The sequence below is a fragment of the Dreissena polymorpha genome, chromosome 2 (assembly GCF_020536995.1).
Source record: "Dreissena polymorpha isolate Duluth1 chromosome 2, UMN_Dpol_1.0, whole genome shotgun sequence".
NCBI lineage: Eukaryota > Metazoa > Mollusca > Bivalvia > Myida > Dreissenidae > Dreissena > Dreissena polymorpha.
In genome coordinates this window covers 41,367,769-41,381,047 of record NC_068356.1, presented here as the reverse complement: position 1 = coordinate 41,381,047, position 13,279 = coordinate 41,367,769, and the positions used below count along the sequence as shown (strand labels likewise).

Here is a 13,279-nt window from a genome sequence, read left to right as displayed (position 1 = left end):
CTAAAAGATCAGACTGATGGAAACGATCAGAAGATAAACTATCAAACTGGACGGGGTTGAGGCTTGGCGAAGCCTTGAGACTGTTCGAACGACGAGAGGAATGACAAGGGCTGGCTGCCAGGTTACCTGTAGACTACCGGTTCAGTGAAGTAAAGACATAAAATGGCAGACAATCTTAATTTTGTGGTTTCTGTTTTTACTCCGAGTACGATAATAAGAACACATTGTTGACATACTAGAGCTCGATTGGTCATTGTCGGCTCTGGTTCTAATTACATGTACCCCGGGTACGGAAAACATACTAAAACGTACCCGGTAAATTAATGTATACTGTACCAGAGTTTTATTCCAGCCCATAATCCGATGTCGTAATACGCGCTACGGAATACGAAACAAGATTATCTTTGAAAAAATCTACCTTAACATTCATTTTTGAGTATGAGTTTCGATAATATAGATGCCATTTTGCAAAATATTGACATAAGAATGAACATAATTAATTAAAATAATCCGACAACGACCAATTTAGCGTTAGAATTCCCGGGTACGTTTTTAGTATATTTTCCTTACCCGGGGTACATTTAAGTATACTTAAGAGTACTCGGGTACATTTAAGTAGTACCCGAGCCAACAATGACCACTCGAGCCATACTATATATAGACACTCAAAATGTAAGCATGCATCCATAGTATTAGACATTCATTTATTTTTTCATCAACAGATCGAACATAATTTAGAATGACATCGCAATGTGATTGATGGTTATCAGATTGGATAGGTCATACCACTACATCATGCACGTTCAAATGGCTTTAATCATGTCTGTTAAATAGTTCAATTGATCAAAGTTCAATGAGTATGTGCAAATGCGCAATCTCATAATTAAATGCGCCACTGAATACATTAAATGCTAAACAGTTGCTACGGTGGATAGGAGATTGCAAGTCTTTGAAAACTTTAGGTAAAATGATATTTATTCATATTTATTTCCATCTTATCATGATGAAAATGGTATGAAATGCGTTTAGAACGAATGTGTCTGTTCACGAACAGCAAACATAGAAGCATTCCGTGACAACTGAAACAAAATGTGTTGTCATCCCTTCGTAAACGATTAAATCAGGAGTTTTATTGACAATTACTTTATATGAGTGTATAGCAGATTTCCATTGTGAATTAAAAGTAAGAAAATCTACCGAAAATGTTAAAGTGTGAATAAATTAAACTGTACCGTCTTCGGACGGCACATCTTTCGGGTAATTATCTTTTAAGTTGACGTTGAACCAGACACTGCTAAGTTAAACACTGATGTTTTGTTTTAGTTTATTTTTTAGCCATTAACTTGTTATAAAGTTTCAATTTTGTTGATATTTCTTCAGTACATTATAAAAAATGACAATGAGATGATTTTGTAGACCCATGTAGAGTGTAATACTAACATTTTATGTTGTGGATTCCAACAATTTTGATTTCAAGTTCTAAAACTGTTTTATTTGTTAAATATGTATTTATTTTTTTTAAGCATACTCATATATCTAGTAAGACAGTACTATAAAGAATTGCAGTCATTTCGCGTTCAACCTTTTACCTCCCCTGTCGTTTTACTCCCAAGTTGTTTCTGCAATCATTATATCTTCCCCATTTTTAAAGATATAATAACATAAAAAAATGATATTTATGTCAACCATAAAGACTAATATTATTTCAGCAATCTTCATTGGCATGGAAGTAATACACTCGGAAAATATAAAGACACGGAGGAAGGTGACATACACTAGCTGATATTGAAGAAAAACTCTGATATTTCTGAAAGCTCAAGATGAAGCGGAATTTCTCAATATCAGTTGACATGTCCAAGTATGTGTACTGTTGTATTGTTCATTGCTGTTTAGTTATTGCTTTCTTATTACATTAAATCAGTCCACAAATAAATCCAATATTGCATTTTTCCTTTTTCAAAATTATTACTTGGTTACAATTTGATGAAATATTAAATGCAATTACATATCCAGTCACAATTTAAACAGCAGATTTGTATTTTGTTTTGATATAACAGCAATGACATTCTAGCATCTATAATATTTTCCAAAACCAATGTGAACTCTTTTTCTATTGAAAAGTATAATCACTGCATGACAGTGTTTTTTCACCATTTTGGGAATGGGGCCAGGTCCCTTTGGATTGGGAAAATTTGCAGAGTTTTGACCAAAATTGGGAAATTAGTGTTGTTTTGCTGAAATATGCTTTAAAATTGAGAATATTTGTGTTTAAAGTATTATATTTACTAAGGATGAACTTATATGGATGTTGAATAGATGAACAATGTATTGAGATCTAAAAAAAAATAATAAAAACAATTTTGGAAACCTTCCATTGAGAATTTAGAATTTAAAATATATACTTTTTTCCATTGGGAATGGGGACTATTACCGGACCTGATTGCCGATGGAAAAAGAAACACTGCATGATAATCACTAGAATCATTTTGTGAGAACTCATGTTCATACCCTGTGAGAACTCATGTTCATACCCTGTGCTGTTGATAGGCTGAAGAACAGGCGTGCCCGACATGACGAGCATTACCAGCCCACCGATATGGAACACATCGCAAACATGCTCACCCATGGGGTTTGTCAAAAAATCAGTTGTCCATAAGTCTAAACAAGCAAAGCTTGAATTCTGGTACTAGTGGTTGATCATTTAGACTGAGTGCAGTAGAATGGTATAAGCTCACTACCCTATATACAAACAAGAATCAAAAAGATAAAATAAATTTGAAGTGTGAAGGGCTTTTGGCATGTGCTTATTTCATTCACTGTTAATTTACCTAAACATTATGTGCTGTGTAGAATAGGGATTGCAATTTTACCAGCCATAAATTTTAATAGTAATTACAATTACCATTAAACCATGGTTTTAAAGGGATCTTTTCACGCTTTGGTAAATTGACAAAATTGAAAAAAGTTGTTTCAGATTCGCAAATTTTCGTTTGAGTTATGATATTTGTGAGGAAACAGTAATACTGAACATTTACTATGGTCTAATAGAGCCATTATATGCATCTTTTGACGATTTTAAAACCTAAAAATTATAAAGCGTTGCAACGCGAAACGAATGAATAATTTGGAGAGTTCTGTTTTTGTCGTTAAATTTTGTGAAACTATGAAGATTGCTTATATAATGTATAAAATACATTCAGCATGTGTGCTCGACGGAATAGCTCAGTAGGCTAAAGCGTTTTTACTTCAGGACTCTGGCAGGACTCCAGGGGTCACTGGTTCGAAACCTGGTCCGGGCAATGTTCTTTTCCTTTTTTTAATTTTATTCTTGATTTTTTACTGGAGCTTTTACGATCCAATGTTTACATTTATCGATATAAAGCATTTAATGAATAAGTTAAAAAATGCCAAAATCTGTGAAAAGGCCCCTTTAAAGGCCTTACAATTGAATCTTGATTTTATTAGCGCTATTTGTTTTCTTGTTCATTGATATTTACTATTAAATAATTAAGTTAGTTATTTTATCTCAATTGCATTAAAGGCCTAAAGCTAATTGAAAGGCTCTTGAGTTAATTTCCTGGGTAGAACGAGTACTTATGGGAAGAACGAAAAAAACACTCCATCGCATCCTTGACCTCCTGGTTACTAGAGGGACACTGCAACCACGCACCACAGCAACACTTTGTCCCAAAATTGCATCAGTTATTTTAATGCTGAAAAATTACTACTGCTAATATTTCAATTTTCTCACCCTTCAATTTGGTTTTTATGCTGTTGTTTTTACCATGAAATGATAATGTTTTATATGTTTCTCATTTGTATTGTTTAGTGATTAATCTTGTTTCCAGTAATGTTTGTTCTAAAATGAGTGTTGGTTTTCTTGGCATATTTCATTTTGAAAATACCTTCAGACCCGCGTATATTTGCCTATTATTTACACCGTTTTCTACTTTCCTGACAGATATGTATAATTCCGAGCCTGTATGGTCTGAAAACCATGCACGAGAGAGCCTCTTCCCCGACAGAAGTTATTGCACTCTTAATTTATGGCATGGCACTCTTCTTTTTGTTCACAACATCTACATTATATCACTCATTGTCGTTTGCTGGTGCAAAAGGGTAAGCTTTTGATATTTGCCTTGGTATAATGAATTAAGTTTCATAAGCTGATGTGATGATTTCATTTGTATTTTCTGTTTGGAAATGTGTCTACATTTAAACTGTTCCTTGAGCTGAAATGTAGCCCATTTATTTGGTCTGGACAAGGTTTAATATTATTTTTACCATTTTACCATTTTTGTTGCTCAGTATCCTTTAAAATGCAATCTTTAACCTTACTGTTAAGAATCCATAAATTCAATTGTTGAACATTTACCTTCAAAACAGTGCAAGAAACTAAATGTGATACAGACTGTAAAGTTTAATTTATAATTTGAATATATACTTTGCATACTATGGTAATGTGCAGACTGCAGAGTTGATTATATGAGACACTGTTCCTGTTACAGACTTCTGAAGCACTGTTTCCACATGGGTGACCGGGCTGTGATCTATGTATTTATTGCTGCCTCTTACACACCATGGTGAATGTCGAGTCTACATGCTCAGTGAAATGGGAATTTCCCACGGATTTTTGTGTTCTCATTTATGCTGCTGAATTATTGTTTTTGAATTACGATGTTTTCACAAAATGAAGATTTTCATTAAACAATTGAATAGTGGATATGGTAATACCCCCCCCCCCTCCCCCTCCTCCCCACTCCAAGCCCCCTTTATGTTTATAATATCACAGCGTTAATGTTAATTTACCGATTCCTTGGTTTTCCTGAATACCATGATTACTAAAATTCTCAGTTTCATGTCTTGTCTTTAGTTCATTAAAGAGCATGTTAACTAAAGACATCAATAAAAAAAAACATAAACCAGACATGATTGTTAAATTATTTTAATTTGTTTAGCATAACTATTTGTATACACATATTATGAATTTTAACATTTTATTTGAAGAAATTGCTGAATCAAACTGTAGATGGCCGTTAAATTAACTGGCTGTTTATTAAGGGTTATAAGCCAATTTCAGGAATGCACACATATAAATTAATATTTATGTTCAAAATATATTCATTACCGGTATGCCAAATTATGATGGTACTAATATAATATTATAAATATGATTATAAATTTTAAATGAAGCACATATTTAAAAAAGAAAAAAATGAGCATTTTTTCGGGTTTTCAGAGATTTCCAGTTTATAAGGATTTCTGTGTTAAGTAAGTCCGTATGTTTCCTATTCATTTACTATAGTTGCTGTCTGCTTCACATTGAAGTGAACTGTTTCAGGCTTCTGTTGAAGGATTTCGGGGGAGTGAGCCATTTCTTCATGTGGCTGGTGTGGGTGATGTGTGTACTGGGCATACTATACCAGTTCTTGTTTCACAGCAAGTAAGTCACTAACACAGCCGCCGATCAGACTTTATCACTATGGACCAGAGTATGAGCTATGATTTTCATTATCTATACATCTGGTTATGGATTGTATTGATATATTTAATTATTATTTACTTACAATGGTGTGTGAGATGGATTTTATGTTGTAATTTTGAAAACTAGAAAACACACAGGTAACTCGGTGACCTCTTAACCCTTTGAATGCTGGGAAATTTGTCTTCTGCTAAAATGTCGTCTGCTGAATTTCTTAAATTAGCATTTTCATCGATTTTTTACAAAGAATACTATAAGAATAGCAAACAGTTTGGATCCTGATGAGACGCCACATTCTGTGGTGTCTCATCTGGATCCAAACTGTTTGCAAAGGCCTTCAAAATTTGGTTCCCGCACTGAAAGGGTTAACTACTTTTTTTTTACTCTGTAGAAGAAGGGGGCATATTGCAGTATCACTGTCCGACTGTAAGTCTCTACGTCTGTATAAAACTTTCTTTCTCAGCCATAACATTGCCATTTATGGATGGACATTAAAGTAACTTGGCAAAGATGTCAACCATCCCAAAACAACATGTTGCGTGTAAAAACCGTCTCCCAACCTGTTAGGTTGAGGTCACAATTTTATGTGAAAGGGCTTATGTAGCCATAAAACAACTTCAGAACTTCCCACCGTAGACATTGCATACATGTGTATATTGTTGGATTTAAAAAATAATTTGGCGCAACTATCAACCATCATTATGCAATATGTTGCATGTAGCTCATGCCTCCTTACCTTAAAGGTCAAGGTCACACACACTTACCTATTGATCAAAGGTCAGATGTGGGCTTTAAAATCTTGAAAAGTTCTTTTTGTTGGCCATAACTATAATGTATATTGAGGATTTTTATAAGTAACTTTACACATATGTAAACTATAAGAAGACAGGTCTATTTTGACACCTGTCTCCCTACCTCAAAGGTCAAGGTCACACATAGTGGTCAAAAGTAAGACTTGGCTAGAAAACAGCTTGAAAATTGCGGTCTCACTCAAAACTTTGCCATATATTGATGGATATTAAAGTAACTTGGCACATTCATTGTATGTAAACTTTCATGATAAGATGAGGGATGTGTAAAATTCTTCTCCTTACGCAAAGAATAAGGTCACACTAAGAGGTCAATGGTCAAATTTGACCATATAATAGCTTTTTTTGACAAAAGTGTAGGTTTGAGACAAAACTGGAATATTGTTTTGGTATCCTTTTAATGCTATTTATGTAAGCATATTTATAAAGTGGCCATAACTGATGCACAATGTAATTATGTTTTATTGTAGGTACAAATCTTTGGAAGTTATTTTCTATCTGATGATTGGAATATGTCCAGCCTACGCGATCACTCATATGGTAAGGTGCAAATATTGACCTTTAAGGGATCTAATGCTTGCAATTCATTTAAATAAATCAAGATAACAATCAAATGTTTTACCTTTAGAAGTACAAGGGCTGCTTCATAAATTTGTTGAATTCTTTTTCTCAAGACATTTTCATAAATTCATATAATTTTCTTTCTCAAAACATAGTTGGTTCATTCACTGTGCATGATTTCAGGTGAGGAAATAGTTAAATGCATATCTGATTATATTTTTAAATAAGGTTTAATTTTCTTCAGCTCCATGAAGACTGGTTGTATCTATATCAGCCATAAATTAAGAAACTTAAAACAATAAACTATAAATTTTCGATGTTATTTCATGAAAGAATTAAAAGGCATTTTTTATGCTTTGAGGTAATAAAAGAATATGAACAACACTGTTTAATTCAGTGACCTAGATCATGTTAATTTAACATTACTTTGAGTAGCAACATGCAGTAGCTGTGTTCAATGTTCAATTGGAAATTAGCTCTATTCCAATAAAAAAGTTTAAAGTTTTAATCTCAACTATTTTTTTCATTAGGAAGTCAAACATATGTATATTTATTTATTGATTTTATCTATCTTCAAAAGAAATAGATGAATATCGCAAATGAAACAGCCCTCAAACGTATTTGTTTTAGTATTAAATTAACTGATAAGTAAATATGATTAAATATTCCTTGATATTTGTTTTAAATAGTGGAGACTGCTTCATTTTTCCTGACATTTCATTTGTCTGAAAGTGTTTGAATATAATTGTGTGCTTTGCATACATTTTAAATTCTTTATGTTATGGCCTATGTTATGCACTAAGACTACGTTATTGCAGCATATTGTGTGTTAGTCCTTTGACTGTCTGTTGTAATTTGTATCCACTACTTGCCTTCTCTCAGGTAAACCTTATTTATTAATAATAAATGCATCATTCAACTCCTGTTCAAACACTTTTTCCCCTTTTATCTTACAGACTGATCCCTCAGGTGTTCAAGAGCTAGCCATTGGTGGGATAATATACGTCTCGGGAGTTGTATTCTTCAAGTGCGATGGAATCATTCCTTTTGCTCACGCCATTTGGCACTGTTTTGTTTTCTTGGGAGCGTTCTCTCACTTCTATGCCATCAATACCTACTTGGTAGGTAAGCACGGTGCAACCCAGGGTAGTTTTGTCAGTAATACTGCTTAATTGCAACAACATTAATTTTTACTTTCAATTTATAATATAAAAATGATTGGAAACAAGTTTCAATGATATTATTTATTATTTTTGCTGTATAAGTGATTTAATACTCAATATATAGCAAGCAACTTTTATAAAGATATATATTTTTGTATTGAAATTAAGTAAACTATTTTGTTTTTAGTAAAAAATGAAATGTTTATATGATTTGCCCTTTGGGATTTAAGTCATCCATTTCTGGCAGTCAAAGGCTATTGAAAATGCCTTCTAGTCTGCGCTGTTTCCTAGAAGTTGTAGAAGTAAATGATGTTGTTCTATTGTAAATCGTAAAAAAATATAAATATTTTGTCGGAAATGAGTGTACATGTACCTCCATTTTGGTTGTTGCAATAATATACAATGTTTCATACTCGTAGTTCTATACATGGTGTTTATGTTACCTTTTATTATCTGACAAACATCTACAAAATTACCATGACAATGGCTCTATAGAATTTATATTGATGGTATAACTGTTACTGTAAGAATGACATTGTCTAATGCAATATAACAGTTAAAGGAAAGTATGAAATTGATATCAATATCTCACAGTGGATACTACTTTACATTTAAATATTGAGACTGTTGGAGACCATGGGAGGGGGGGGGGGGATATTTATTGTTATGTCTTGCTATAATTGTATACACATTTTTTGTATTGTTTGAATTCTTGAAATTCTCTTTTTAATTCCATTGTAGATCTTTAATATTTAAAGTGCTAGTATTTAGTTTTTCAGTGTAGGTGATAAACGTGTATACATAATGGTATATTATTTATTCATATGTTTACTAGTTCAGTATTTTGTAACTGAAAAGCAATCAAATTATATGTGTGTCTGACCTTAATTGTTGATTTATCTGTTTTTCTATCTTGTATATTAAAACCTACCTAGGCATGGAAATCGTGATTGAATTTGTTGTTGCAGCATCTCCGTCCTCTTAATTATCTTTAAAATGATCCTTTATTTCTCTGGCCCCTACCAAAATGCTTCAAAATATTGATGTTTTACTAAACATCTGTCTGTTTTGAGGATTTTGTTCCTATAATGAAACCTTATCTTGAACATATACCATGGCTTGGATTTGGAAATTTATATTTTTTTAAATCCTCTTTTCTTCTCTTTTGCATTATGTGCACACACTTTAGATTATTTAATACAAAAAAAATGTCACTAGGGGCCGATTTTTCCTTATATCAAGCCTTTAATGATAGTTTAAACTCAGAAGAGCAGCTTAAGATCGTTAAGGATCTCTTGTAATTAACTTCATGGTCTGTACATGTAGCTTCAATTGTTATTGATTTGTACCTGAAACAAGTACTTCTGAGTATTCCTGACAACCGAGAATGTGCTGTCTGATGAAATCTGCCTTTCGGTACTCTCTTTGATAATTACAATATACTTCTACCAATTACCAGTACATATTTTAACAGTAAATACTGTACCTTTTGGGGCTCAACCTACATCATAGGACAGGCTTCTTTAAATTGTATGTTTCCTTATAAAGTACAGATGAAATTTAAGTTTTTTCACATAATTTGTTTGTTCATTTCACAGCTGTTTTTAAATCCAAGTTAATTGGATTTTGGTACTGTCTCAAGAAAAAAAGTTAATAAATTCGTAAGGTGAGCAATAATGCGTTGATTAAATGTTTGCCAAATATATTGTTTTTGAAGAACATTTAGTTTAGGCTGTATCTTTGTAAAATGTTTCATCTTTTGTTGTAATTATAGTGTTGTTTATGCAAACAATGGAATGTAGCAATACTTTTATTCCTGTATGTGTATAAAGACATTGCCTGTTTGGTGTTATTAATCAGGCATTGGTAGAATATGCAGCGCCTTTGGAACCAAAGTTTCCTCATAAATACCGAATTGAAGAAAGATCATTAATTAAAAAACATTTAAATTGTTTTGTTAATGCTGGATTATACAATCTGTAAATGAAAGTAAAATCAGTTAACGTATTACTGGTTGTTGGTGGCGTGTTCAATTAAGGCATGCTCTGGGAATACTGGTTTAACGCATGTGTGTAAAGTGTCTCCATGTGTGTAAAGTGTCTCCATGTGTGTAAAGTGTCTCCATGTGTGTAAAGTGTCGCCATGTGTGTAAAGTGTCGCCATGTGTGTAAAGTGTCGCCATGTGTGTAAAGTGTCTCCATGTGTGTAAAGTGTCTCCATGTGTGTAAAGTGTTGCCATGTGTGTAAAGTGTCTCCATGTGTGTAAAGTGTCTCCATGTGTGTAAAGTGTCGCCATGTGTGTAAAGTGTCTCCATGTGTGTAAAGTGTCTCCATGTGTGTTAAGTGTCGCCATGTGTGTAAAGTGTCTCCATGTGTGTAAAGTGTCTCCATGTGTGTAAAGTGTCGCCATGTGTGTAAAGTGTCTCCATGTGTGTTAAGTGTCGCCATGTGTGTAAAGTGTCTCCATGTGTGTAAAGTGTCTCCATGTGTGTAAAGTGTCTCCATGTGTGTAAAGTGTCGCCATGTGTGTAAAGTGTCGCCATGTGTGTAAAGTGTCGCCATGTGTGTAAAGTGTCTCCATGTGTGTAAAGTGTCTCCATGTGTGTTAAGTGTCGCCATGTGTGTAAAGTGTCGCCATGTGTGTAAAGTGTCTCCATGTGTGTAAAGTGTCTCCATGTGTGTAAAGTGTTGCCATGTGTGTAAAGTGTCTCCATGTGTGTAAAGTGTCTCCATGTGTGTAAAGTGTCGCCATGTGTGTAAAGTGTCTCCATGTGTGTAAAGTGTCTCCATGTGTGTAAAGTGTCTCCATGTGTGTAAAGTGTCTCCATGTGTGTAAAGTGTCGCCATGTGTGTAAAGTGTCGCCATGTGTGTAAAGTGTCGCCATGTGTGTAAAGTGTCTCCATGTGTGTAAAGTGTCTCCATGTGTGTTAAGTGTCGCCATGTGTGTAAAGTGTCGCCATGTGTGTAAAGTGTCGCCATGTGTGTAAAGTGTCGCCATGTGTGTAAAGTGTCGCCATGTGTGTAAAGTGTCGCCATGTGTGTAAAGTGTCGCCATGTGTGTAAAGTGTCGCCATGTGTGTAAAGTGTAGCCATGTGTGTAAAGTGTCGCCATGTGTGTAGAGTGTCGCCATGTGTGTAAAGTGTCGCCATGTGTGTCAAATGTCGCCATGTGTGTCAAGTGTCGCCATGTGTGTCAAGTGTCGCCATGTGTGTAAAGTGTCGCCATGTGTGTAAAGTGTCGCCATGTGTGTCAAGTGTCGCCATGTGTGTCAAGTGTCGCCATGTGTGTAAAGTGTCGCCCAAGATTAGCCTGTGAAGTCTACTGTGGCATATAAGGGACAACACTTTCTGCTTAAAATGGATTTTTGCTAAAATAAGACCTTTAAAAGAAGAATACAATAAAACGGTATTTTGTGGTCCTTTATTAGCCTCTGGAATGTACAGGCTAATCTGGGATGACACTTTATGCGCATCGTTTTACAACAACGGGGCTAAATTATTATAAATATCAGTAGGATGATTTAGTACTAAGTGAACAATCTCGTTGTAATTCTGTTTCTCAATTCTAGTATGCCTCACTGTATGTTTTTTCCAACTCTTATTTTGTATTATTATTATATTATTAAATAGTGACCAGTAGGTTAGTATTGAATCCAGACAAGTTTATTCAGCGAAGCTTGGAAAACTAGTACCATAAATCTTTGCGAGAATTTTATGGAGGAAAAAAAAATTGGGACAAAAAGGTCTGCACATTTTTTACTATCGTCGATTGTCTGTAATTATAAGGTACCATAGACGGAAAAGATAACATTGGCATTTGTTGTATGAATAGGTTTTTAAAACTACCATGACATTACCAATATGGTAGAACTGACACATGATTGCAATATATAATATTACTTTTGTATTTACATAATATGTATTATTTTTATAGAATGCTGTATCCTTACCCTATCTTTCTTATTATTGTTATGTGACATAGTGTTACATAGTGTTTAAAATATTTATAAGATTTTATCACTGATTTATTTTAATATATAAAGCTTATATATTTAATACTCCTGTTTCTGAAATAAAGTGTTGTTGCAAAAAGTGTTGTTTATATACTTTAACTGTATTTGTTACCAAGCCTTGAAACATTTTTTACAAAAGCCAAAGGATTTATAATTATTGTAAAATTTCTTCCATGAAATGACAAGGTTCAGAGGTGTAATATTTTGTATGTAAAAATCCTTAAGTGGTCCGCTACAAAGTTGTTCATATTATGCACTTATGGTCAAGACTGACAATACTATGGGTGCCACATGGTTAAGACTTACAATACTCTTGGCGTTACATGGTCAAGACTGACCGTACTTTGGGCGTCACATGGTCAAGACTGACCATACTCTTGGCGTTTCAAGTGGTCAAAACTCCATACTCTTGATGGCACGTGGTTAAGACTTACAATACTCTTGGCGTTACATGGTCAAAACTGACCATACACTAGGCATCATGTCAAAACTGACCATACATTTCACATCACATTGGCAAGACTTGCCATACTCTTGGCGTCATGTGGTCAAAACTGACCATACTCTTGACTCCGCATAGTCAAGACTTACCATACTCTTGGCGTTACATGGTCAAGACTGACCGTACTCTGGGTGTCACATGGTCAAGACTGACAATACTCTGAACATCATGTGGTCAAAACTGACCATTCTCTTGGCATCAAATGGACAATACTGACCATACACTAGGCGTCACATGTTCAAGACTGACCATACACTACTCCTCACTTGGTCAAGACTGACCATTCTATGGGTGTCACAAGGTCAAGACTTACCGTACTCTTGGCGTTTCATGGTCAAAACTGACCATACTCTTGGCGTCACATGGTCAAGACTTACCATACTCTTGGCGTTTCATGGTCAAAACTGACCGTACTCTGGGCGTCACATGGTCAAGACTTACCATACTCTTGGCATCATGTGGTCAAAACTGACCGTACTCTTGGCGTCACATGGTCAAGACTTACTATGCTCTTGGCGTCACATGGTCAAGACTTACCATACTCTTGGCGTTTCATGGTCAAAACTGACCGTACTCTGGGTGTCACATCGTCAAGACTTACCATACTCTTGGTGTAACATGGTCAAGACTTACCATACTCTTGGCGTCACATGGTCAAGACTTACCATACTCTTGGCGTCACATGGTCAAGACTTACCATACTCTTGGCGTTTCATGGTCAAAACTGACCGTACTCTGGGTGTCACAT

The 13,279-nt window shown here is 34.5% G+C and overlaps 1 protein-coding gene across 3 annotated transcripts; it reads left to right on the top strand.

Annotated features, from left to right (window-relative positions):
* Positions 1–806: 806 nt before the first annotated feature.
* Positions 807–12,108, top strand: LOC127866751 (monocyte to macrophage differentiation factor-like). Of its 3 annotated transcripts, none has more exons than XM_052407533.1 (8): positions 807–962; positions 1,710–1,858; positions 2,548–2,629; positions 3,962–4,119; positions 4,509–4,583; positions 5,342–5,443; positions 6,762–6,831; positions 7,809–12,108. In XM_052407533.1, exons 2-8 carry the CDS (start codon positions 1,821–1,823, stop codon positions 8,022–8,024), a joined length of 741 nt encoding a protein of 246 aa, XP_052263493.1. In that variant the 5' UTR covers positions 807–962; positions 1,710–1,820; the 3' UTR covers positions 8,025–12,108. The 3 variants fall into 3 exon arrangements, with proteins under 3 accessions (XP_052263493.1, XP_052263494.1, XP_052263495.1); XM_052407534.1 differs by lacking the exon at positions 807–962 and adding an exon at positions 1,024–1,183; XM_052407535.1 differs by lacking the exon at positions 807–962 and adding an exon at positions 1,026–1,257.
* The last annotated feature ends 1,171 nt before the right edge of the window (positions 12,109–13,279 follow it).

Bases quoted from the DNA above. Each gene is read 5' to 3' on its own strand.
- LOC127866751 (XM_052407533.1), top strand. From the start codon at position 1,821: ATGAAGCGGAATTTCTCAATATCAGTTGACATGTCCAA. The intron at 2,630-3,961 runs GTTTGTCAAAAA...CTTTCCTGACAG, and splicing joins CAAACATGCTCACCCATGGG to ATATGTATAATTCCGAGCCT. The intron at 4,584-5,341 runs GTGAATGTCGAG...GAACTGTTTCAG, and splicing joins GCTGCCTCTTACACACCATG to GCTTCTGTTGAAGGATTTCG.